We start from the raw sequence: 27,968 nt of genomic DNA on the forward strand, positions 1-27,968 counted from the left end.
CAAGCAGCGAGGTGAGGGACCGTGAGAGCGGGCCGATGGAGTGATAATGAGCGGCAGCTGATCGCCACACCGGTCTCGGCTCACGGCAAAGTGATTGGAGTATAAATGGTGGAGCGTGGAAGACAAGAGAGGACTAGGCCTGGAGTTTATGTTATGGTTTGTTTATGTTTTATTATGTGTGTGCGGGCAGTCGCCCGTGAGGGTGAGGGTGACAATGTGTTTCCCCGTGTTACTTTCGTTTTGTTTATTATTTATAATAAAGTTGTTGAACGTTTGCCGGTTCCCGCCTCCTTCCTTCCCATCTACAAACTCCGATACAAGCATATTTGCCCCGTTCACGCTCCAACTCCGCGAACGTCTGAAGATAGCGAAGCTGCGCGCATAGGATTGTGGGTGATTTGAGAATGCGAAGTGTGCGAAGGCTCATATGCATCCTTTTCTGTATATGACATATTTTTCGAACGAAGGACTCAGTCCTTGGTTGAAATTCCGAGGATCCTCGACATTGGAACAGTCCTTCGTCGGATGTCGATGACGTGGCATCCTTAGAATTCTGGCTTCCGAGGATCCTTCCTTGACATTGAGAAACGCCTATTGTCTTTGGAAGACAAATCTCCGTCCCAGTCTCAGGTCTTTTGCAGACTCCATCAGGTTTTCTTCCAGAATGGTCCTGTATTTGGCTCAATCCATCTTCCCATCAATTTTAACCATATTCCCTGTCCCTGCTAAAGAAAAGCAGGCCCAAACCATGATGCTGCCACCACCATGTTTGACAGTGGGGATGGTGTGTTCAGGGTGATGTGCTGTGTTGCTTTTACACCAAACATAACGTTTTGCATTGTTGCCAAAACGATCAATTTTGGTTTCATCTGACCAGAGCATCATCATCCACATGTTTGGTTTGTGGCAAACCAAATGTTCCACAGGTGGCTTGTGGCAAACTTTAAACAACACTTTTTATGGATATCTTTAAAGGGGGGGGTGAAATGCTGTTTCATGCATACTGAGCTTTTTACACTGTTAAAGACTTGGATTCCCATCCTAAACATAGACAAAGTTTCAAAAACTAATGTTGGACGTTTGATGGAGTATTTCTGTGTCAAAAATACTCCTTCCGGTTTCTCACAAGTTTCGGTGAGTTTTTTTTCGAGTATGGGTCGACTTGACGTTAATAAGAGCGGAAGGTCCTTGTATGGGCCGTACGGGCTCTTCTCCCGGTAGGGTGCGCGCGCGCGTGACTAGAGCACGCTGTAAACAGTCTCTCAGGTGCAGATCCAGTCGTCCATGAACACTTATGTGGCGCCGCGCTTCTCTTTATTCCTATGGGTGACGTCGAGCGACTTCAGCGCTTCAGCACAGCATTCCGGGAAGGCAGCGCTACATTTGAACCGATTTGAACGCAGAAATGACGGGAAGCTTCACAACATCGTTTCAGTTGCGTCTCAAAATGGATTTACACGCCACTGCTGTCAGGACTTTACCAAATCATACCAAAGAAGTGTGTTTTTGACGGAGCAGTCCCAGCGATAAAGCTTCGGTCCTGCTTTGGAAGCAGCCGGTGAGTTAACTTAAACTGCTTCAAATGTCTCTGCTTTTGGCTACGGACGCATGAGTAAACATCAGTAAACGACACGATCGCGTGCTTCGTCATTCAAATGCGCTAACTGTTAACGGTTACTCCATTGTTGTTCTCTGTATAACGTTACAGTATTCTGACGTGCAAAACCGTTTTGCTTGCTACTTCTAAGGTCTAGTCGCATACAATAGTCCATAAACCGAATCATGTCCTCATACACTGCGAGTAAACACACAGAAATGTGGAGAGGCCATTAAATACAGTAACATACCACAGAGACAGACGTCCTGATGTTGCCGTTTCTCCTGTTCAATTTATTTCTCCCTCAGATTTGATTGTGGATCATTATCTGTATTAGCTGAGATAGCTGGGTTTCTCCACGCTTGAGGACGTCACCGCTTTGCGCGCTTGTCATTCTTTAGCTCTGCCCACACGATACGCCTCCAGGCGCTCGGTTTTTTCCGGAAAGACTCGGTAAAGCCTATATTTCTTTTATAAATATAATAAAACTAAAGACTTTTCGGAGATATGAAGGATGCAATACTACTCTATAGGTACTCAAGATTGACATGAGATTGACTGAAACTGAGTGTTTCACCCCCCCTTTAAGAAATGCCTTTCTTCTTGCCACTCTTCCATAAAGGCCAGATTTGTGCAGTATACGGCTGAATGTTGTCCTATGGACAGAGTCTCCCACCTCAGCTGTAGATCTCTGCAGTTCATCCAGAGTGATCATGGGCCTCTTGGCTGCATCTCTGATCTCTGTCTTCTCCTTGTATGAGCTGAAAGTTTAGCGGGACGGCCAGGTTTTGGTAGATTTGCAGTGGTCTGATACTCCTTCCATTTCAATATTATCGCTTGCACAGTGCTCCTTGGGATGTTTAAAGCTTGGGAAATCTTATTGTATCCAAATCCAGCTTTAAACTTCTCCACAACAGTATCTCGGACCTGCCTGGTGTGTTCCTTGTTCTTCATGATGCTCTCTGCGCTCTGAGAGCTCTAAACTCATGATGCTCTAAACGGACCACTGAGACTATCGCAGTGCAGGTGCATTTATACAGAGACTTGATTACACACAGGTGGATTCTATTTATCATCATTAGTCATTTAGGTCAACATTGGATCATTCAGAGATCCTCACTGAACTTCTGGAGAGAGTTTGCTGCACTAAAAGTAAAGGGGCCGAATAATTTTGCATGCCCAATTTTTTAAGTTTTTTTATTTGTTAAAGAAGTTTGAAATATCCAATAAATTTCATTCCACTTCATGATTGTGTCCCACTTGTTGATTCTTCACAAAAAATTACAGTTTTATATCTTTATGTTTGAAGCCTGAAATGTGTCAAAAGGTCGCAAAGTTCAAGGGGGCCGAATACTTTCGCAAGGCACTGTGAGTAATAGGCTAGTGTCTACACTGGTTTTGAGGCTGTCTCCTGAACGCTGGGTTTTGATGGGCCTGCTGCACTGGAGACTTGGAAGTAAACACTCACAGCTAGGATTGGATAAGATTTGCATATTTAATGAGCTTAACCTCCCCTGTCAGTTCAGTGACATGAGAGAGGAAAGAATGGGAGAAGCAGCAACCAGAATGATTCTCTCGATCACATGGCTCGTAAATGTCTTTATCAAACAAACACAATGTTTTATTTCTCATCGACCCGCGATTGATTGGACTATAATAATAATAATAATAATAATAATAATAATAATAAACTTTATTTTATACTTTAACTTCTCAAAGCGTTGTACAAAAAACAAGCAATACAAAGTTTAAACAATAAAAGTAACATTAACAATCAAAAATGGAGGCCAAGCAAACACAACAACTGTCCAAGTGGTGCCAGATAAATATTAAAAAGCAGAGGGCCCAAGACTGAGCCCTGAGGAACCCCAGTGAAAACAGAGCTTATCTCAGACCTGAAACCGCCCATGGAAACGAAATGAGAGTGGTCAGTAAAATAGGATTTAAACCACTTCAAAGCTGTCCCCCACACACCAAAATCTTGTTCAAGGCGGGCGAGTAATAGACCATGATCAACAGTATCAAAAGCTGCTCTTAAATCAAGAAGGATGAGAATGGAAATTACACCAGAGTCAGAAGCCATCAACAAATTATTGGTAACTTTGACCAAAGCCGTTTCAGTACTGTGGAATTTATGAAAACCTGACTGAAGAGGATCAAACAGGTTATTAATTGCGAGATGGTTACGTAGATGAAAGGCAACAACACGCTCAAGTATTTTTGCCATGAACGGAAGGTTGGAGATAGGCCGAAAATTATTAAAATCCTCCAGAGTAGTATTTTCTTTTTTTGGTACTGGGGTTACAGCAGCAATCTTTAATGCTGCTGGAACCTCTCCCATCTGCAATGAATCATTCATAATACTAAGGACAAAAGGGCTCAAAGCAAGACTTAAATAAGCTTGATGGAATAGGATCAAGCAAGCAAGCAAGAGAGGAAAACCAGTAAACCCAGGTGAACAGAGAAGTTGGACAGTGGGAGCAGATGCACCAGAAATTTGTTTGCGAACATTTTCAATTTTAGAGTTTAAATTTTTTTTAAAGAATCACATAGCTGTTGAGAAACAGGCAAGGTGGTGGCAGCATCAACTTTAAGCAGTCTATTTATAGTTTGAAACAAATGTCTGGGGTTTCCTTGATTGTTTCAATAGTCTGAGAAAAATAAGATCTTTCAGTCTCAATTAATGCTCTGTAGTCACCCAGAAGGTCCTTCCAAGCCAAATAATGACCATTCAAGCCAGTAAGACGCCATTTACGCTCCATTTTACGACATGCAGCCTTCCTAGTACACAAATTATCATTATACCAAGGAGCAGTGCAGGCTGAAGTAATCTGATGTGACCTTAGAGGAGCATAAGAGTCAAGATTAGTAACAAGTGCATTGTTAAACTGTGAAACTTTCTCCTCCAAAGATGCTGAATGCTGGTCACTTAAAGTGGATACAACAGAATTAGAAAAAACTGTTTGATCAATAGACTTCCACTTCCGGAATGTTGTAGTTCAATTTGTAGGCCACACTTGAAAGATGCATCTCCAGATTAAAGAAAACAGCTGAGTGATCAGACAATCCAATGTCAAAAGATGATAACTGTGATACAAATGAACCATTTGATATCACAAGATCTAGGGTATGGCCTTTACAATAAGTTGGGCCTGTTACCAACTGTGAGAAATCAAGACAGTCAAGAAGTGATAAAAATTCCTTGGCAACCGCAGAGTCACTTCGGTCCACATGTATATTAGAGTCCCCCACAATAAGAATTCTATGGAATCTCAAGCTCAACATAGACAGAAACTCAGCAAATTCTGATGTAAAAGCTTTGTGTGATGTCTTAGGTGGTTTATAGATTGTTGCAATTATGGTAGGTGTAGGAGCAGAAATACTCAGAACTAGGCATTCAAATGATGAGAACTGGGAAACAGATACAGGGCTTATCTGCAGGTTGTAAATCACAATAATGCCCCTACCTCTGCTAGATAATCTCAGAAGATCTAAGATTCCAAAACCAACAGGAGTGATCTGATTGAACAGAAGTCCATCATTTTCTCTATGCCATGTTTCAGTTAAAAACAGGAAGTCCAACTTTTTGTCCAGAATAAAATCCGATAAGAACAGTGCCTTGTTATTCACAGAGCGGGCATTAAATAATGCAGCTATGAAATGGAGTCAACAATGACTTAATCTCCACACGGGGCACTAGAATTAAATTACGTTGATCAATACCAGTGTAAAACAGATTGTTAGTCTTACGTCGGCATGTAGAAATACAAATAGTGGGAGAAGACGAAGCTGTAAAGCTTCACCTCGAACCCCGGTGAATATACCGTTTAGGACATAGCAAGCAAGCGTCACGGCAAAGATCGTAAGAGTCTTTAGCTAAACGAGATGGGTACTGTTTTAAATTCAACAGTTCGTGTGTAGTGTACCTTAAGGCCATAGTCATTAAATCCCCAAACACAGCTGGTTCTAGACGTTGAATCCCCGTACCACACCGTGATCTTGATGTCGTAGAATCCACATACACAGACAACGCGTTGAATTCCCCGTCGCTCGTTTCAAATTATTCCATTGCAGATATTCCAGGTGGAGCACAGAAATAAAAAGAACAGCCCGAAACAAGTAAAATGGCACCATCATTTCAATCATATAGGCGCTTAAAATACTATTAAAACATTACTAAAACAAACAAGACGGTGAGAGGAGCGGCAGCCAAACGCGCCAGCAACCGCGCACACACACATACACGTTCTGCGCGCGTTCTTCAGATGTCAACTTGAGAGACAGAATAGCAGAACAAGAACGGAATGCTAAGAGATTGATTGGCCTGCTGGGATTTGCGAGCCCTGACCCATACTTGTCTGAGTCCAGCGTACTAAAGCCATGCTCTTTTAGACACGTACACATAAGAAAAACGATCTATAACAATGCAGTACTATTACATATAAAAACGCATTTTACTCACATCGGTGTGTTGCACCATTCCTGTCGGATCCAAATCCAGCATCGACTGGAGATTTGTTTACAAACGATTCCGCAGTGAAATAAAGTGAACATGTCTTCCCCACATGAGCTGGAACTTCATAAAAAATAAAGTTCAACCACTCATTCCTAATATTAGGATCAGAAGGAAGCTTATGCAGCGACTGTGTTCTTCCACAACCAGGAATAGCGCAATATCTTAATCTTCCTCGGCATGTTTATTGTTGTTGACCAGCTAGTACAAGCCGGTGGGCGGGGCTACTGGATTAGACGGGCTGTAGAGGTGGTGTTTCGTCGCGCACTGTAATATAATATTCTTATATTACCATGTGACCTTTTATTTATCAAAAGCTCAAGGGAAAGTTGATTCCTAAATTCATCACCCCTTTAAATAATTTACATAAATACTTGTCTCTGCATGTTAAAGTGAGATTAGAGAAAGTATTTCAACAGAAAGAAAAAACAAAACCGATATGGGTGCTTTGAGTTGTGTATCTTGTGCACTGACTTGTAACATAGCGTTGACTTTTTCCACTCTGCTGTTGTCAGGTGTCCATACTTGATCCATGTCTAGGCCTGTTTGCTATTGCCACAGCAGATCATCTTTGTGTACAAAATCCTGCACTGCTGCAATGACTTGGTCCAGATATCCCAGATAGGTCACAACTTGTTTATTCTACTACCGTTCAGAGATAACAACAATGGGTGACCTAGTAAACCTTGTCGTGTCGGATCCCATGAACCTCTTGTGGGACAGAAAATCCGCCTTGCCGTCAACTGGTGCAATTATCTGAGGTCTGCAGTTCAGGGCTCGCTGAAGCAAATAATCCCATACACCCCAATTAATCATTGTCAGGTCTGCAACTGACTGCATGAGAGGATTCTGGCTCTTTAAATGAGTGTGTGACCAGCGGTCTACTCGGCCATATGGGACACCTGATGTTGACATACGTTAAACAGAAGGCTGAGAGGGAAAGATATCTCACAGCTTTGCATGGTATGCTGTATAGCTGGTTAACCGCATGAGGTAAAAGCTTATCTGGTTTCTCTCTATCTCTGTACACAACACAGAAAATGGGAAATTGAGAGCACTGATTAACCACCATGAGGCTGTTGATGCAAACGTGTGCAGGCAGGAATACATATAGGGCAAATAATTCAGCATGACTTCTGGGTGTTTAGAGGGCTCATATTAAAAACAAAAATATATGCTCATTTTCAGTTAATTGCTTGTTCAACCCACTTATATGGGGTGTCTGGAAAGATCTTTAAAAGACATTTTAAATGTTACTGTATTGCCCTCCTTTACTGCAGTGCTAGTTTGTTAATGCAACAGATCAAACAAGGTCTTGACAAACTGGGAGACCTTTTGAAGGTTTTTTCCCACAATAATTATCACCATGGGAACTGTCATGAAACGAGTTGATACTCCAGGGCACAGAATGAATGTTTGACTGAGTCAAAGAAAGAATTGAGATATGCCTTTTGGCACTTTTATGTGCAAGGCTAAGATGTCGCATGGTAAAAGCATACATTTTGGATCAATATCAGCGTTATTAAAAGAGGAATCGGATAAATTAATGGGAGAAATCATGATCAGTCATGCCCTTTATTATAAATATAAAATCCCACATTTCCTTAATGATAAAGCATTAGCTGGTCTTATTGCACAACATGAATGCACATTAGAGGCTTTCGCACTGGGCAGTTCTAGGAACTAGCCACCAGGGTGGTTCCTCAAGAACTTTAACCAACAGTTTCTGATATTTCTGTATTTCCACATTCAAGTAGATATGACCTGTACTTGCATGCCTATTGTGATAGAAAATTGTTGCCAGGGGGTGTTGTTAACATAGCTGCCAAGTACACTGAATTGCCTTAAAGGAACTTAAAGGTACTTTGAGATTTCATACAGAGAGCTGTAAGGAGACATTAGCACAGATACTCACAGACATGCTTTTAAAGGTTTATAAATTAGATGACAATGCACTAAAACGCAATATCCTTCTATATTTTATTTATCCTTGAAGTGGTTAGATGACGTTCACCAACAAAGAAGTCTCATTCTCCTGTTTAAGAACACAAGACAATATATAAAAGCAAAGGTTTATTGATAATATTGGCATGGTACTAGCCTAGAAATCTAGATGCACCCTAGCCACAGCAAATCTAATTTGCAGCAGGGTAGTCTAGAAATTCTCAGTTGGATTGTAAGTAGGGCTGGGCGATATGGCCTAAAAAAATCTTTTTTTATTTTTTATAATACACATAAAATAATACATTTGACTATTTCTTCCAATACCCCTTTTATTTTTACAAATCATTACATTAACAATAACATTAAAATTGGATATTTAGAGCATTGAAGTGCTGGAAATAAGTGTGAAGCTCTTGAAAACCATTGGAAATTGCTTGAATTTCAATCTCAAAAAGGTTGTACGAACCCTGAGATAAATAATGACAACAACAACACTAAATCGATGGGGTGTTACTACAGTAAATCATAGTGAATGTTGGTGATTTGTGACTGAAACCCGACCTTCGCTCATGTTGTCTCTACGTCAGCTCTGTTTGATCTGATATCTGTGGTTTATAATAGAGAGTACTGTGCCAAACGCTTCCACTAGATCTCACAGTAGCGATGTTATTAATACTGTGGTGAATTTAAACGCTTTCTTACTAGATCTCCAGCACTGTGTATCAGTGTCTGTCACAAGATTGGCCTGTGTATGAGCTTGCGCTGCTACGTTGTCCGCGCAGCTCAAATGAATACCCGGGGTAGCGCGGTTCCGTTCAGACTTCAAACCCACTTTGCAGGGAATATTGTTAATTGTTCTGCAAAAAACGGAACCAATAACGAATGACACTGTATGCTGTAAGACACTGTCCTTGTTGTTTGTGTATCTCTATGGCAAACGCGCAGGGGGAGGGCTGAGCCATTACAAGAGCCCAGAGGGGAGCATCGGTGCATGTTAAAGAGAAAACCGATTTTCATTCACACAAGTCAATGTAAACTACACACTCGAGATAATTGATAAAAACTATTTATCGCCCAGCCCTAATTGTGAGCTGTAAAAACCAACCTCTGGTCAGGCCAATTACATGTGTATAGAGTTGGTGGGCAGGCTTAACATAATGACGGTGTAAACAAAGAAGCTGGCGAACAGCGGTCTTTCGAATTGGCTTTGGTCGTGACTCTGATATAAATTTGAAGACTTGTTGTTAAGCTTTTCTTTAAGAAAAGAACAAAGAACTGTCATTCTTAAAGGGTTAGTTCACCCAAAAATGAAAATTCTCATTAATTACTCACCCTAATGTTGTTCGACACCCGTAAGACCTCCGTTCATTTTCGGAACACAAATTAAGATATTTTTGTTGAAATCCGATGGCTCAGAAAGACCTTTTCCTCTCTCAAGACCCATAAAAGGCACTAAAGATGTCGTTACAAAGCCCATCTCACTACAGTGGCTCTACAATAATATTATGAAGCAACAAGAATAGTTTTTGTGCACAAAAAAAAACTAAAAAAAGACTTTGTGATGGGCTGATTTAAAACAAAAAGCTTTGAACCGTTATGAATCAGTGTATCGATTCATGATTTTGATCTCCAAAGTCACGTGATTTCAGCAGTTTCACGGTTTGACACACAATCCGAAACATAAATCGATACGCTGATTCATAACGGTTCAAAGCTTTGTTCTGAAATCGGCCCATAATCGGACATAAGTCGTTATTTAGTATTTTTGCGCAAAAAAATAAAAATAAAAAAATCATAAAATTATTGTAGAACCACTGTAGTGAGATGGGCTTTGTAACGACATCTTTAGTGCCTTTTATGGGTCTTGAGAGAGAAAATGACATTGGTGTCAATGAAGGCCTTTCTGAGCCATCGGATTTCAACAAAAACATCTTCATTTGTGTTCTGAAGATGAACGGAGGTCTTACTGGTGTTGAACGACATGAGGGTGAGTAATTAATGACAGAATTTTCATTTTTGGGTGAACCAACCCTTTAACAAAGGAAGATGTGTTCTGTGTTTTGCCAACCGGATACGATAAAAGTTTAATCTATCAACTAGCTTCACTTCACCTTCATTGCTCTGGTTGGTTTAAGCGTCATCCATTTGCATGCTGAGGGAATTTGAAAGACAACCGTTTATCCCACCTTTCGGGGCCCTGCCAATGGTAAGTTCCCAGATCCAACATCTTGATGTGGGTCTGGGTTGTCAGGCTAGTATTATACAGCCCTCATGAGTAATTTTGACATTAAACTTGAGTTTTGCATGCAAAACCCATTCAGCGTGTTCAACCATGCTATATCGCTATGCATGAAAAACAGCCCAAAGAGCATTTGCAATAAGTAAGTCTTGATACGTGATCTTAATACAGCTCTATTATGATCCAACAAGCAGACAAAGAACTATGTCAGAACGTGCCTTAACTCGACCCTATTGCTGAGCTGATTTGTAATGAGCGCAAACCAATGATGTCATCTTACGAAGAGTCATTGTGGAACTTTTGATCCATGGCATACATGATGTGCAGGCCCAGACAGAATCAGCAGACTTTTTTCTTTAAATTTTATGTGCTGATTTTAAAGGGGTCATAAACCGTTTTATTCATTTATTTTATTATTTTTATTTTAAAAAATAAATAATGGGTGTTCATGGCTGAGGTCAACTAATGAGGTTTGTGTGGTTTTCACTTTCCAAAAAATCATAATGAAGAAGTGATAGGCTATATTCTATACTTTAGATTTGAGGCTGTCTAAAGAAACCCTCGCTTTTAATGGGCGTGCCGCACTATAGACTTGGAAGTAAACGTCCCCGGCTAGGATTGGATAAGATTTGCATATTTAATTAGCTTCTGCTCTCCTGTCTGTTCACATGAGGGAGGGATTGTTTTGAAAGCGGCAACCGGAATGTTTCTCTCACAGGGCTCGCAAAATATCTTTATCAAACTTATTTATCTCTCATTCAAATCCTTATATCATTGATAACAGTAGCCCGGTCAGGATATTGTCATTTAAAAGTTGTTGTTGCAGCCCTCAACTGATGTTGATGTTGACATGAAGCTCCGCCCTCCACCTATCTACCAATCACCAAGTCATTAGTGTTTCAGCATCTGAGTTGCCAGCTCTGCTCTAGTTACCACAGCTACAGCTACAAACGTTCCTGCTGATCCTGCAGCCTATCTGGCAACCTCCAGTCAGAGGCGGGGGGAGGGGGATACACCGCTCTACAGTCATTTGAAAGTATATTGCAGTACCAGTTTTGGCCACAATCTTACATACACTTCCTTTAAGACATAATCGACTAACCCTAACCCCTTCCCTTTCCCTATCCATTCGTTTTATGCATTCACGTGAAGCGGTAGGGGCTCTCATTTCACTTTTGGCTAAAGTGGTATGGGTGATGTTAAGGGGAAGAGCCAGATAGTCCTTCAAAATGACAGTTTTCAGGACCACTTTTTGAACAAAGGGGTATGAGGATTTTTCCTGCACACACGAGTACCGCGCTGCTAGAATGCGTGTATTGATTTTGCCACTCTGAATTGATCACTTGTGTGTCGCCTGGTTGCCAGTTCCTCTGTAACTTGCTAAACACCCTGTTTAGAGTGAACACAAACTAATAACAGTTATAATATATCTGGCCATCCTTCATAAGGCAGTCGCTATTTACATCACGTGTATCATCTGTAAACTCGTGTTACCAAGGCAACACCTGACACGTTTATATTACATTGCAATGTACTCCCTCATTGCAGCGCCACAGTAGAAAACGAAACCATATCCGTACCAGCCGGCGGATCAACACGGAATGGAATGGTTAAGAAACAATGTTTGGCCCGATGGAAAAGCGACTCCTCCAGTTGCATGTTCTCATTCTGTATCGTCTTAGGCTGACACGTATTTCAATTGAAAACAAGCACCGTTTTATTCCAAATACAGTGAAAAACTACATTGGGAGTGAGTAAGTAGTTAAACATGCTCGTGCCTGATTCTTGCTACAAACTTCTCTGCTGTTCATACTGGTTAAATGTTACAGGACACTACTAAAAGAAACGGTGTATGATGACATGTAATGGTGTAGTAGTGAAGTCCCATTTCTTAGGGGAATATTTTCACCCCTAGGCCTTGCCTTTGCCACTCTGCTTCAATTTTAAAATAGAACTGGGATTGGGCCTACATATCTTGGCCTTTTTACACTGTTTGAGCAATATAGCTGCCATAACACATTTGAGAATAATGCATTTTTTAACCATGTAAGTCTATATTTAATGACATCAGTCTTGCATGGATTCATCCGGAGCAAATGTGTAAGGAATGACAGATGCAATTACAGTCTCTGTCGTAGTCCAATCAAGGAGCATGCTTCTCCCTGACCTCTCCTGATGTTTCACTGGAACTTCATACCATTCAAAAGTCCCTTAAGGAGGAGCTTTGTGCAATTCTGCCAAGAGTCGCTACAAACAAGCCATTCGCCTCGAAAAAGGGTCAGACCTCAGGAAAAAGATAGAGCTATCGGCTCAGACAAGCCTTCCTCTAATGACTCATTCAATGAGGCATGACTAATAGCTGTATATTTAACCCAGAACGGAAAAAAAAAAATAGTAAGGATTATGTGTCTAGCAGCTTATGATGGCTTTGGATGTAAAATTTCTTGTCCAAAAAAATATACAGAGTCAACCTCAACTTTGTGAGGCTGAGAGTGATTCTTATACACAAATATAAACCCTTCAAAATGTGTTAATTGACATAACCTTTGTCACGTCATATACAAAACACTGTCAGTTATGGCATTAGCATAACGAGAATTCATTATATGTTTGCTCATTGAAAAGGTTACTAATAATAAATCACTGGTTCACAAACGTTCACGCCATAGCAGAAGCCTGAACTCTGCATCGCACCATTCTTTAGAATGGAGGTCACATTTGGTGAGAGCGAATGTCTCTATGTGAGCTTCACAGATGACAGTTTACTCTGTACTTCTTAGAGTACAGCTCCATTATTCACAGAGAGATCTCCTTCTACATTTTTCAGGACTAAAAAGCATGTGCGCGAGAATCTTTCATTGAACTGCTCTTTCTATGCACTGTGCCAGATGACAACTGAGGAAAAGAGTAAATATATATTAATAGAGTAAAAAATATATGCACCATTAAAACAAGAATAATAAAATAAAATTTCCAATAATCCCAATAAAAAACAAAAAACAATGCATTGGTAACTAGCCATCATGTTTTAAATAAATCATGGTTGAATTTTGTCTTAGGGTATTATTCTGGTACTCAATCAAGTTGATATTTGGGCTTCATAAACCATATTTAATCACACTTGTGTGGATGTTGGCTTCAAAGGAAAGACGTGTCCCTTTAAAGTAGGAAATCAAAGTCAAATCTCCCCAAACATGAAGCAAGTATAGTGTCAAGCAGGCGGATTTTTATTACCTCATCATATGCACAAGCCAGAGTTTTTCAGCATTCATATTTCATTCCCATACGTACACCAATCTATTTTTGAAGATTATTTAATTAAAACAAATCCTTTCATCATAACATCAACAGTGTTGAGTTGAGATTGTGACCTTCAAGCATTCAGAGACGCTAAAGAGATTTATGGAGGATAGAGAGCCAGCATATTGATTGGTGCAGTTAAGCAGGTCTACAAGTTCACAATGCATGGACGGCAGCCAAGACGAACAAAACACATTTCCTCGTCATAAGTGCTTTCCATCTGCAACTTATTAAAGAGCTATGGCAGCAAGAGTTGGGTTCTAGGAAAATAATAGATTAATAACCAATTAATTACAAATATTATTGATGTTATATCCCAGTCATAATGAAATCTATAATTGTCTCTATACCTAAAATCTAAGGATTGTATATAATTAAATTACTTTTAGTCATGGTCATAAATTAACAAGGGCTTGGTAAAAATTCCCTGTAATTAATTAATCTTATCTAGAAGATGTTTACTGTGCTATGATATAAAAATACTTTTTATATAGCGCTTTGATTAAATTTTATAGATAACAGCATGATGATGTTTTAGACTATTTCACTGTTTTAAAATACATATCAATGGATGACATTCTTTGTGTTTATAGCCTAATAAATGCCTCATAAACAAAACACCCACTGAAAATTAGAGTTTTGATAAATACTTTTTATATTTCTTGATAAAAAGTGTTATCACACTGATTTTGATCTAAATTACTGACATGAAACATTCAAAATTCAAGACATATAACACTGGCCCGTTTGTTTGCATCGCAGGGATTACTTACTAAATTAAATATTAAATTCAAATTCAAATATAAATCCCAAAGTTCAAATCTTCCCATGTTTATCACAGCAGACAGAACTATACGGTAGAGGACAGAACAGAACAGAAGAGGCACAAAATGCTCATTTTTAATGTCAAATCCTGTCGATCCTTGATTTTCATCTGCTTTTAGAAATTGTGGTCGTATACACACAGCGTTTGTTGACAAAAATAAATCCTGAAGATTATTTTGGATTTAACCATCAAAGTTGAGCCACCAGAGCGTTGGCGGGACACCTTAACTATAAACAACCTATTATTTAGTATGCAATCTTTATAACGTTAGTCTGTGATCTAAAATATAATCTTAATATATCACGTTAGATTCAACGCAGCTTTGTCTCTCTATAAACACTTTAAAAAGGTGAACATTGCGTGATTTGGCTTTCATTTAGTGGTCGTGAGAGGTTAAAGTTACAAGTTCTGGCAACACTTGAATCACTATAGGCTACTGTATATTTAAATCAACAAATAGTATAGAATATTTGAGTCTTCTGTTCTTAAACAGTTTTAAATGTTTTTAGAACTTCTATAATTGCTCCATAAAGCGGCATCCCCCAAACGTTGGGAAAATTTACTTTAAAATAATAATCATGAAAAAAGTAATAACTCACCACTTGCAAATTTCGTGCAACACACTCCAAAAAGAGACAGTAGAAACAGCGGTCTGCATGACAAGCTTAGTAATGGAGCCATTCCAGCAGGCGAGGCAAACACACGCTTAGAGAGAAACGTGGACTAGTAAGTATGCTGAAGTTTAGTTTGTGGCTCCAACAAGTCAACTACTCCAAGTATTCATTGACTGCGCTGTAATAATGTCACTCACTTCCGGGTGACAGTTCGTTCTGGTAAAGTTGTTCTAAAGAATGAGTTTCATGAGTCTGATTCCATTTAATTCCGGTTCCATTTACGGGTCTTTTGAGTGCTTTTAAAGAAGAAGAAAAAATATTAAGAAAGATTTGTATTTACTGTCCGCAATAGCCTCTTGCTAAATTAGTTTTATAGTTAAGAAAAAAAATAACACATCATAACACACATAATTAAGTTAGTTTACAGACTTTTTAATGACTTTTAATCAAATAAATAGACATATACAATCAAACTGTTCCTAAGGATATAAAACAAAACAAAATGTGGTAATAACTTATTAACTTCTTTGTTTTTAATAAAACTACTGATTACAGCAATAGCCTACAAAAGTGTAACTTTCCTGTGTAGAGTAAATTATTTAGAGTTCTTGTTTCATTTCGAAACATACCATTAGTCTAATGATAATTAAACATTAATTATAATAACTTGCGGTTCAGTTTTCTTTAATTTAATTTCTTTAATTTCTTTAATTGATAATTGAACATTATAATAACTTGCGGTTCAGTTTTCTTTTTTCTTTTTTTTTTTTACTCTCAAAAAAGAGTCGGTTCGTAAGAGCCAATTATTTTGGAAATCGAAATGGTCACGTTTGTATGTTTTGACTCACTTAAAAAGAACCGACTCAAAAGAGACTTTCGTTCGGGAATCGACCTACGCTCGTCGCGCTGTATGGTTTGACTCACTCAATTGAGCAGGTTCACCATGAGAGTCATTTGTTCGGGAATCGGTCTTTACTAATTCTGCTGTAGGTTTTGAGTCACTAAAATGAATTAGTCTTTTGTCCAAAGCAATCTCTTAAAAAAGTCTTAATTGCAATTAATTAATTTAATTTGAATATATATATATATATATATATATATATATATATATATATATATATATATATATATATATATATATATATATATATATATATATATATATATATATATATATATATATATATAATGCAGCTGGATGTTGGATGGTTTAGACCAGTGGTTCTCACCCCTTTTTCAGTGATGTTTTTTCCCTCTGAAATATGTTTTTTTTCAGCCAAGTACCCCCTAACCAGCGCAAATCATTTTTGGTTGGAAAAGAAAAACAGCACTTGAAAAAACACTGGGCCATCAGTGTCTGATTTATTAAACGTTGGAACAGATAAACACATACAAAATTCTAACATAAAAATAATAATAATAAAACCGATTTAGAACATTTTAAATTATAACAATCCATAACTAAATTTATTGAAAATATTTATCATCACTAAAATGTAGTGATTCAAACTAATGTAGTAAAAACAGTGACCATATAACCATTTAGAACTGTAAAAATTAACCATTTAAAACTCCATAAATGTGCAAAACACTGCTCATTTTTAGTGGTCTCTCTTGGAAATAAAAGCATTAAAAAAAGAAAGAAAGATTTAAAAAAAAAAAAAAAGATTTGTGCACTTACAATAATTATCAACATAGTGTCCTCTTTTGGGATCAAAGATCTGTTCTCAAAAAGAAACCATTAACTTAATTTTAAATAAAAGCAGAAAGTAATTTTATATATATATATATATTTAAATATATATAATTTATATATATATATATATATATATATATATATATATATATATATATATATATATATATATATATATATATAAATATATATATATATATTTTTTTTTTTTTTTTTTTTTTAAGAATCAAATATAATATATTTGGAATTCACAGCCAATTTTAGAGCAAAAACACAAAAATGTAGGCTCCATAAAAAAAATTAAAGACTTTCCAGAACTGGAAAACACTTTTTGCTTTTTTTTTTCCTCCTCCCACCCTTCCTGACTTTCACTACAGTGATAACACTGCTTGCGGCCATGACACTTACAGGAATTAGATTTGTGTTCTTTACTGACTCACTTTTGCTTGGCCTTTTGAATAGATGAACTGTATCTGTCTTTAAAGGAATTATGATTCAACCTTTAGAGAAAGTATTAAACCTAAACTAACTAATCCACAACAACAACAACAAAAGAAGAAATTATAAAGTACATTTAAGAAAACAGCTGGTGTTTGACAAAATGCTATACACATTGTAGCCACAATAATTAAATGTAAGCATTATGCAATATATAACAGATACGTGTTAAACGTCATATAGTAATTGCTTGCCTCATAAAGAGTTCCAGGGCAGCAATTGCAAAAACATAGTCTCCTCTGCTCTTCAACCTGGCTCTTGGGATTACCACAAACATAAGCAAATGCTCAGCTGACCGGAGTGCTCTTTATGAAGCATACGGCTATGTAATAACACTTCAATTTTTGAAGTTTTCCAAACTGGAAAAGTGTAAGCATTTCTTTGGCCTTGTTGTTCCCATGATACAACAAACCTTGCTTTTTTATTAGCCTCAAATGTGTATCAAAATATTCCATGTGCCAAAGCATAATGTGCTCTCGGTTCAGACCCTTAGCCCACATGAAATTGTACTCCCATCATAACATCTCAATGCAAAAATGAAAAATTTACAGCTTGATATGCTTTTATGATCTCAGATACCTCTCATTACATCAGCAGGAAAGTGTTAAATGTTCAACCACCACCACTCACATAGATAGATAGATAGATAGATAGATAGATAGATAGATAGATAGATAGATAGATAGATAGATAGATAGATAGATAGATAGATAGATAGATAGATAGATAGATAGATAGATAGATAGATAGATAGATAGATAGATAGATAGATAGATAGATAGATAGATAGATAGATAGATAGATAGATAGATAGATAGATAGATAGATAGATAGATAGATAGATAGATAGATAGATAGATAGATAATGTTTTAGATGGATAATGTTTTCATGGACCCTTCCTCGTTCATCTGGTTTGGGTCCCTCAGATTGGTGTGTGCCATGATGGCAGGTCTGAAAGCATGATTGGGGCAGGCATGCTCTCATTCTGCTGTGCGGTGCTGGCCGATGTTGCCTGGAAACAGATGGATAATCACAGTCCATCATGCATTTACGGTGGTGATTACCTTGAACATAAGCCTGTAAGGCCACCTTCAATTAGTCTGCAACCACGATCACTTGAAGTTTACTAAGTTGGCCTGTTTGGAAAAAGTTCTCTTTTTAGCCAACAGTCTGATGTTTCACCATTCAAACATAAGTCTTGCGATTCAGTCCAAATTACTCAGACTGAATTTCCACCTTAATGTCCATACTATTCCTTTCAGAATAGTATAGATCTGCTTTTCCCCCAAGTAAATATTATTACTATTAATTTTTGTTTTTTCCCAAGTAAATATTATAATATTAATTAATAATATAACTTAAGTTAGTTATTCTCTTTTACTGACTGACGCCACACAAATTGGGAGTAATTGTAGAGGTGTTGTTTGCGCTGTGTAAACATGATGGTTATTGTAGACTAAGGGCCTGATTTACTAACAGTTTGCTCTTTGTCAATATATTGTCCCCATCACTATACTGGGATGTTAGGACCCAAACAGACCACAGGGTGAGCGCCCCCTGCTGGCCTCACTAACATCTCTACCAGCAGCTTTTCCCAGTTGATCTCCCATCCAGGTACTGACCAGGCTCAGCCCTGCTTAGCTTCAGTGGGAAGTCTTGGGCTACAGGGTGATATGGCTGCTGGCTATACAGTGAACTTTAACGGTTTACAAAAAGTTAATAAAAGATCATACACTTTTAATAAAGTCACAGAGATTCAATTAATTTAATAGAGTAATATTGTAATTCGTCTTTTGTTTTTTTGAAAGCAGTGCTATTTGATATTGAATGAATCACCTCTCAGTGTCTGAAGGTCATTATATTGTTTGTGCTAGTTATAATAAGCTTCCTCTGCAGTCATTTAATGTCACAGTATACCTGTGGGCATCTCATTATGCAATGCATTGACATTTACAAAAAAACAAAAAGTTTAAGAACAGAGACTGGAATGTTTTTTGTTTGGTAAAAATGGTAAAGTGACTGGAAGGAAGGTTAAATAACTTGCTGACTCACTGTCGATGAACATTATTCCGAGACTGATGCAAACATTTGTATTGTAATTTATTTGTCAGGTTAATTTTAGAAAGTAGGAAGTCAAAATGTATGTTTGACCTTTCAGGCTGATATAAGTTCACCTGAAAATAAAAATATAATCATTTATGTCATTCATTCACAGTGGAACAAAAAAGTAGTATAGCAAAATGTTGACATGGCTCTTTTCCAGTGAAAGTCAAAGGTGATCCTAAATGACAGAATTTAGATTTTGGGTTAATCTATTCCTTTATATTCCATATTATGTTTGTTACATATGCTAAACCCTCTTGATTTTGTCTTAGTCAACATATCCCTTTCTAAAGATAATAGCAATTATAACAGAACCTTAATCTCCTGACAAAACTGCCTGTGAAAATAATGTGAGAACGGACTATCTCTGAAGTGTTGTCTCTGTTAATGCAAAATGTGCAGCTAACCGATTCAGGATGCCATGCGATTAGACTCAACAACAGCTCAGTATACTGAGATAGAGGATAGAGTGTCAGATCAAGTTATCTACTTATCCATCTTATGGAAAACAAACCGCTTCAAGTCACCTTGAGCAATGGTTTGCCCAAAGCAATGAATCACGTTTCCATTTGGCCCTCGGATACACTTAGGGTTCTGTGATTTCCTTAAAGTAAAATTTGAAAAAGAGAGTTAACTGATTAATATGTATTTGGGTCTTGTGTTCATGTTATATAAAAAGCCTGTAGGGTTTAATTCGTTGCCAATTATCCTATACAGGAAGTTGAGAACAAAGGCTTGCTGCCATAATAGGGATTCTAGCATAAAAATTCTTAATCACTGATTAATCTGAGATGATGGCATGAAGGAGGAGAGACTTATCATGTTGGGCAGAACCTAACCACTGCTAGTAGACTAGATAAGGTGAATGATGATCCAGTTTGAGAATAATGTTGCAAGGTAACTATTAATCTTAGCCCTTTGGTAGAGCTCACTTTCAGATTAAATATCCTAAGTCTGTCCTGTTTTATACTCAGCTAAACCAGATTCAATCATCTCTTCCTCATCTCTTGTGCTGTATACGAGCACTAAAATGTATAGCCTATCTATCGCTGTAGTTTACAAGGCTATTCCATTTCCAGCAGCATCATCATTTGAGGATGTAATCAGGAGTGAAATCATTCATAACATGTGGGATCGTTTTGCATATAAAAGGCAAACCTGTTTTTGAGGTAGGCTAATATAGTTTCAGAGAGATCAAATCAACTAGGCTGCACAAAAGGCTTTCAGAAAGGGCTGCACAGTACATTCATTTTTAACTTTAATTTGTAACTTTAATAAGAACAACACATATTTTACATACAAGACATAAAACCATACACGAGAGAGAGAGAGAGAGAGAGAGAGAGAGAGAGAGAGAGAGAGAGAGAGAGAGAGAGAGAGAGAGAGAGAGAGAGAGAGAGAGAGAGAGAGAGAGAGAGAGAGAGAGAGAGAGAGAGAGAGAGATTTACCTTTGGATATTGTTTAAACATACGTTACCATCAATTATTTATTTATTTTTTCAAAAGTTAGCATTTTGCCTTTATGAATATAGTAATGTCCAATTATAATAATTAGATCAAATATAGACAAAGGCTTTTTATCATCGTCAAATAAACAACAATTTAGCAAAACAAAACTTTTGGGTTTGGGGACACTCCCAAAATAGGCGATTAATTGTCTCAGGGGAAATTTTACAAAACAAATAAAAAAACATTCCATGTTCACTTTAAAACGCTGTACCACAAGTTATTTAGAAAACTTGATGGAAAATTTGGTATGAAACCTCTTTTTTGTGATGCAAACTTAAATATGACTATGCATTAAAAAGTAATGCTTGTGAGTTTAATGTTTGTTTTTTTTGTTTTTTTTATATCATCTCAGTATTAAAGGTCCACTGAAATCAAAATGCAAGTTTTTTAGCTTTTAGTATGACTGTGTTAGCCTTAAAGTTATGAATAAGATGGTATGTACCAAAACGACAAAATTTGCATTTAGGAGATATAAGCGTTCAAAATGTACAGTCTCCCACTTCCGTTAAAACGAATCTCAGATTTTGGTGACATCATCACAGACTTCACCTTCCCGTCAAATCTTCTGTCCAATCAAAATGCTCTCTAGAATATAAAGAATATAAACCCCTACACTGCTGAAGCTGTGGCTGAAATCGGTCAGTTGTTAACACACATTTACTAATTTCTACATGGTGAAGGGCACATAACACACTATATATGTGATAGGAAACGATTCAGTGTAAATATTCTTTCATTTGAGGCGAATGAAGTCTGTTTTCACGTTAGTTTCACGCACCGCAGCAGCGCACGCACCCCAACGGCTCTGGTCTAAATTTAGACTACAGACACGAGAGCGCAGCGCGGCAGACAACAAACATCGACCTATTTGAATTCTGCACAGAGTGATGCATTTCAAAGCGATGTGGAGGAGATTATGATGATAAACAGTGTTAGAGGAAACTGGCTTTACCAAGCAGAAAGGTCCGCTCTTGCGATCTAGTCAAACGGTATATTAACGAAACGCTATTGGCTGTTTCAAAAAAGGGGAGGAGCTGCTAACAGCTGAAGCTGTTTCAGGGGAAATTACCCAAGGGGGTAACTAGCACTCGGAAAGCGTTCCACCCATAGGGGCGGCCATTGCTAACCAAACCATCACCTGCTGTTAGCATCCCATTGACTCCCATTCATTTTTGAGTCACTTTGACAGTGAATAACTTTACATTCCATTGTTTATTAATAAAGAAACACGAAAATGCAGAAAAGGCGCCATTACCTTGTATCTTACACTATCGCCCCGTAGAAGCTGTTTTTGTAAAAATAGGCTAACGATTGCGTCATAACCAACAGTTGAGAAATTACCGTATAGACAGGAGGAGACACTCAGAAACAATCTTTTAGGCGTTTCTCAATGTCAAGGAAGGATCCTCGGAAGCCAGAATTCCAAGGATGCAACGTCATCGACATCCGACGAAGGACCGTCCCAATGTCGAGGATCCTCAGAATTTCAACCAAGGACTTCGTTCAAAAAATATGTCATATGCAGGAAAGGATGCATATGAGTAGCCTTCGCGCTCTTCGCGTTCTCAAATCACCCACAATACTATGTGCGCAGCTTTGCTATCTTCAGACGTTCGCGGAGTCGGAGCGTGAACGGGGCAAATATGCTTGTATTGGGGTTCGTAGATGGGAAGGAAGGAGGCGGAAACCGGCGAACCTTCAACTTTATAATAAATAATAAACAAAACGAAAGTAACACGGGTAGCCCCTCATGGACGACTGCCCACATAATAAAACATAAACAAACCATAACATAAAGTCCAGGCCTGGTCCTCTCTCGTCATCCACACTCCTTATTTAAACTCCCGTCACTCTGCCGTGAGCCGAGACCGGTGTGGCGATCAGCTGCCGCTCATTATCACTCCACCGGCCCGCTCTCACGGTCCCTCACCTCGCTGCTTGCCACTATGCTTTTATTAACGTTACCAAACATTTGTTATAACCGTAGTAAATATAAGTAAAGTTTAACGTTCAAATGCCGGTACAAATTACTACTGTATTGATATAAAAAAATATACAAATAACTTTACACATAACGTTATTGATGGCCAACGGACCTTTTCACTGACGCAATGACGTGCACTTGCTAGCCTGTTCCATATACGTATTCTCCGAATGCTAAAGAGGAGCCTCGCCTAGCCTCTGAAGGAAGTGACTTGGAAGGATCAGTCCTTCCCAGGAAGCATCCTTGACATTGAGAAACACCTGTCTATGAGGCCGTCGAAGTCTATGGGAACCCTCTGTCCATTTCTTTTACTGTCTATTGAAATTACGTCAACACATTGAATAATGCGGCACGTTTCAAGGCACTTCAGTGGACCTTTAACCCTATACCAAACTCAAGGAAATATACAACCTGGTCTCACAGAATTCCGTGAAATGAACACGGACCCTTAACTCAAAAGTCCGTGGTAGTTTCACGGAATCGCCGAAAATTCCGTGATGGGTTCACGGAAGTGATGCCTATGTAAGTCAATGACAGTGATGCCTATGTGGTCCACACACGGATTCCCTGTTCCAACACCTTAAATTCGTCAGTTTGATTCAGTCAGCATAATTTTACATTTATTTTTCATTTTATTCAGACACGTTTTGAACACTTAACTCACTCCCTTCCCTAAACCTACTATTGCGCTTAAACGGACAAACTCGCACAAGAAGTATGCCAACATGTTCATCTTGATGAGTATCCAAGCAGACAGTCTGTATAGGCCTGTCGAACAAGTCCGTGTTCATTTCACGGAAATCTGTGAGATCAGATTGAAATATAAAGTTAGGTACTGTATGCCATATATGTTTTTAAATAATTTTGGAGCCATTTTATTTTCATTATCAAGTTAAAGGTTGTAAAATCCAAAACATTCAATCCTCCTTCAAAATATTTTCTTTTTTTAATATAGTTTGATTGTTTTTCCAAATAAATGTAAAAAGTTTGGTTTCTTTATTTAATTTAATGAGGAGTACATCTAACACTTAAATCATCAGCTTTAAGCAATAATACGCGACAAGTTAAAGAGAATGGCCATAACTTGCATAACCAATAAAAAAAGCAATGGACTAATACGGCAGCCCTGTTGAACCCCCATATGCCAGTTTTAAGCCCCTAAAACCAAAAAATTCAAGGGTTTACACACAGTGCATTATTTACCGGAGGAAAAAAGGGACTACATTCTGATTGGTCAATCGCACCACACAGTGGTCTGATATTTCCTGAAGGCACATATTAGCTGTGAACATATCTCGATTCCTTGTGTCTTCGCGTTCTGAAATGTGCAGAAGGTTTAAAGAGAATATTACTCAGAAAATTAAAGTCATAAAATGCTAATGGGAACTTAGCATTTTAATGTCAGTGACTACTGAATGGAAGTGCTGGCCTTTACATTCACCACTGTAAAAAATGTTGTTGGTTTAACTTTAAAAAAAAAAAAATACTTAAAAAATTAAGTAATCTGGTTGCCTTAAAATTTTGAGTTTATTGAAATTAAAAAATTTAGTTGATACAATGAAGGAAATTGGTTAAATAAATAGAAACTCAAAATATTATTGTATCTGAACCACACAAAAAATTTGACAAAAATTTGACACAAATAAAACACAATTACCCAATATGCTTACAAAATCTTTTAATAATAATTGAATAAAGGTTGTCGACTCTCAAAAATGTTTATTGTATTAACTCAATTTTTTAATTTCAAAATTTTAAGGCAACCAGGTACAGTGTACTTGCTTCGGCATTAACCATGCAAACGTTGCAGACTGCTCTTCTGGGTAATTGAGTAGTGTTGCCAAGCTAATTGGGCTACTTTTACACTGTTGCCGCAGGTTGAGTAATACAATACTTTATTAAATAATAAAAACTGGTGGTTAGTTGCTGCTTTCATGCTTTTTAGCACATCATTGGGTTGCTATATGGTACTGGCCCAAATCAAAAAGGCCTGCTTTGGTCTCTGCATGGTTCCGGTAACTCCAAGGCTATGAAGTTTTGTCCTTTGTTATTGTCTGCCAGTTGAATATCCTGACTATGTAGAAAATAATAGCACAGCTCTCCTAAACAAGCTACATGAATTGAGGTATAATTTATGTCCATTGCACAAATTAAGGTTTCATATTTAAAGACATGTTCAATTTCACTTTGTTGAGTATGAGTAATGTTCTTTGCGTCACCACTAATTATATTTTAATTTGTAGATACTACAATTTAATTTGTTTCCCATAAAACCTGAGACTTTTGACTGGAAGTTGACGTATAATAACTTGTCATACTTTTAACTTTGTTATGCATAATGGTCTTATTCTGGTGCAAAGATGAACATTAAGTACCGTTCTTATAATTATAGGATTAAAATATAAAGAAAGAAAATGAATCATGGGGCAAAACAAACAACAATTCCAGCACATGATTGCAAAGACCAGCTGGAGTTTGGACCCCACGAGGGATGAGGGCAAATAAACACATTCACTCAGGCCAAATACAACAAATGGCACATTTATATCCAGTTTCCTATTACTCAGAAACTAATATTGACTCTATAGCAGTGACATTGAAGCTGCTCCTTTTAAACAAACAGATTTAAGGATCATAATAAGTTGCACATTTTATATTGTCCAAATTCTACACAGACGCGTTAAACTTGACACTTTATTTCTGTTTAAGTACATTATAATTCTTGACAGGTTTGCATTGCTTACACATTTCAAGGGTGTGACCTAGTTTGGGAATACCCTGGCCTAAGTCATAAAATAGTAACTTTTCCTACAGAAAAGCAGGCTGTGTTATTCATCTTTAGTAAGGGTTTTCTGATGCTTCTTTGAGCACTTTTCCTCAGTTAATTGTCTCTGCATGAATGAGTGGCCGTGTGGTAGTGATGCACTGAATGTTTTATTGCTATATGGCCCATTGTGCTCATCACATTATCAGAGTATGTTAATATCTAAACGGTTCTGCATGGATGCGATAAATAATATGCGTGGATAATGTTTTTCCTCCCATTAAATTCTCTCTGTTAAGCAGACAGCGCCCACCCAGACAAAGGCTGCATTCCACAGAGGACTGGATGATCGTGGTATTTCCCTCCTTAAATTCAGTTGCCCATTGAAGTGAGACTCCCATAAGTTATCTAATGAAGCAAATAACTGATTCAGGGTTGGTTTTGAAGAGGCAGGAGGGAAGAAAAACACAGAGATAAGGCTGTAACACACAAGACAGTGCTGTCGACTCTCATTTAGATGTCTTACTGACTGCCAAAAGTGCTTTTCTACATTTTCTTGGAATGATCACAGAAAAAATCTCAGAGCTCAACTTTTGCTTTGTGGAAGAGGCAGGGAAGACAAGGCATGCCTGCCAGGCTCAACACAAATCTAGAATACTAGTTTAGCCAGTCGAATGAACTTGAATACTTTCGAATGAATACTGTAATTAAAATGAACAAATTAAATGAAAATTCTCCCTCATGTTGTTCTGAAACTATAATGTTTTTCCTGCCGTCGAACTGAAACTCTCTGGTGTGCTATGGTGTGAATTACTTTCCTTGTCATGCAACAGCTTAGTTGAAATTGAAGTCATTATTCAGTCATTATCTCCACCATAGAGGGCTGTTAACTGCTGGGATTGGTTCAGAGTTAATGAGTTGAACTCAAGAATCAGATCATGTTCATGATGCACAAATTGATCATTAGGTGACCAGCTTTGTGTTTTAACTGGATCAAATTATTCATTCACTCAAAAATCATCTTCAGTTATCACTACTATTCTTATAAACTCTCATTATCTCGTATTTGAGTGAAGAGCAGCTTGGAGCAACATGAGGGTTTGTAACCAGTAAGCAAAAATTATGTAATTTTCACTTTTGGATGAACTGCAGACTGTAGACCGTTTATGGTTTAGGGCCCTATTTTAACGATCTGAAACGCAAGTGTCAAAGCGCGAAGCGCAAGTAACTTTGTGGGCGGGTCTCGGCGCTGTTGCCATTTTCTCGGCGGGATAAATGGCTCTTGCGCCCGGCGCAAATCTAAAATGGTTTGGTCTGAAGTAGCTTCATTATTCATAGGTGTGGTTTGGGCGTAACGTGAATAAACCAATCAGAGCGTCATCCAGCCATCCCTTTAAAAGCAGGTGCGCAAGTTCCATTATGGATTGCTATTATTGTGGCGTATTTACCAGGCGCATGCCAGGAGCGGTTCACAGCCGAGGAGACTGATGTTCTTGTAAGAGCAGTGAAAGACAGATGTCCTTATATACATATATATCTTGCCACTATTGGGCAAACAGGTCTGATCCTTAATTTCTACAATTAGCCTGAATAATTTGTAAGCTAGATTTATGCCTATTTTTTCACATCTTCGTGGCACACCACAATGATTTCCGTCATCTCATGTGTTAATATTTTTTTAGTGTAACGAATTATGATTTGCAAAAATAACTGTTTCATCTGTGTAGATTACATGAGCAAAGTGTATGCGCGTTGTGCACGCTATACATTATGGTCAAGCATGCGCCCTTAAAATAGCATAATGAACAACGCGCAACGCGCCACTGACTTTAGACTAGGTTTTTTCTGGTCAGTGGCGCAACTGTTTAATGGAACAGCAAAATAGCACCAGGGATTGTTTGCGCCGGAACACGCCTCCTTTTTTGCGCTGAACCGCCCGGGGAGCGCAAGTTCATTCACTAGTTTAGTGACGTGCTTCTGTGGAGGGAAAAGCACGCTTTGCGCCGCGCGGGTGCAAAATAGGAATGACACATGCGTCGGTGTACTAAGTCAATTGCGCTGGGTGCAAGATAGGGCCCTTAGAATTAGTACATTCAGGCTGAGATCAATTATTTGACTGGCAGTTTACAGCAAGTTCAAGTGTGCTTTTCTGCTTGTGCGTTAGAGTGCTTGCTGACATGACGCAAAAACAAAAAGCCCATTAACATGTTTTAAAAGAAACTCTTTATCGTACAGGTCAGCATTTTCCCATAAACCAGACATCTCATTCTCTCGCTATATGTGCTGGTCCTTTAAGGGAAAGTCCAGAAAGGTCACAGACTCATGACTGAAAAGTCAATGCCGGGAAGCAGTGCCAGCAGACCAGAACAAAACTGGCCTTG

At 38.1% G+C, this 27,968-nt stretch overlaps 2 protein-coding genes across 4 annotated transcripts in view; one reads left to right on the forward strand and one right to left on the reverse strand.

The window, feature by feature from the left end:
- Window positions 1-15,218, reverse strand: part of tfpia (tissue factor pathway inhibitor a) — a 41,083-nt gene extending 25,865 nt beyond the window's left edge. For 2 of the 3 annotated variants that reach the window (XM_067444417.1, XM_067444418.1), the window contains exon 1: window positions 15,019-15,218. In XM_067444417.1, the coding sequence (XP_067300518.1) occupies window positions 15,019-15,100 (82 nt within the window). In that variant the 5' untranslated portion in view covers window positions 15,101-15,218. The remainder of the gene's footprint in view (window positions 1-15,018) is intronic. The other variant, XM_067444416.1, reaches the window with a different exon arrangement.
- gulp1a (GULP PTB domain containing engulfment adaptor 1a) overlaps window positions 1-27,968 on the forward strand; it is a 196,770-nt gene that overhangs the window by 68,543 nt on the left and 100,259 nt on the right. The window lies entirely within an intron of this gene.

Source organism: Pseudorasbora parva, chromosome 5 (assembly GCF_024679245.1).
Source record: "Pseudorasbora parva isolate DD20220531a chromosome 5, ASM2467924v1, whole genome shotgun sequence".
Taxonomy (NCBI): Eukaryota; Metazoa; Chordata; class Actinopteri; order Cypriniformes; family Gobionidae; genus Pseudorasbora; species Pseudorasbora parva.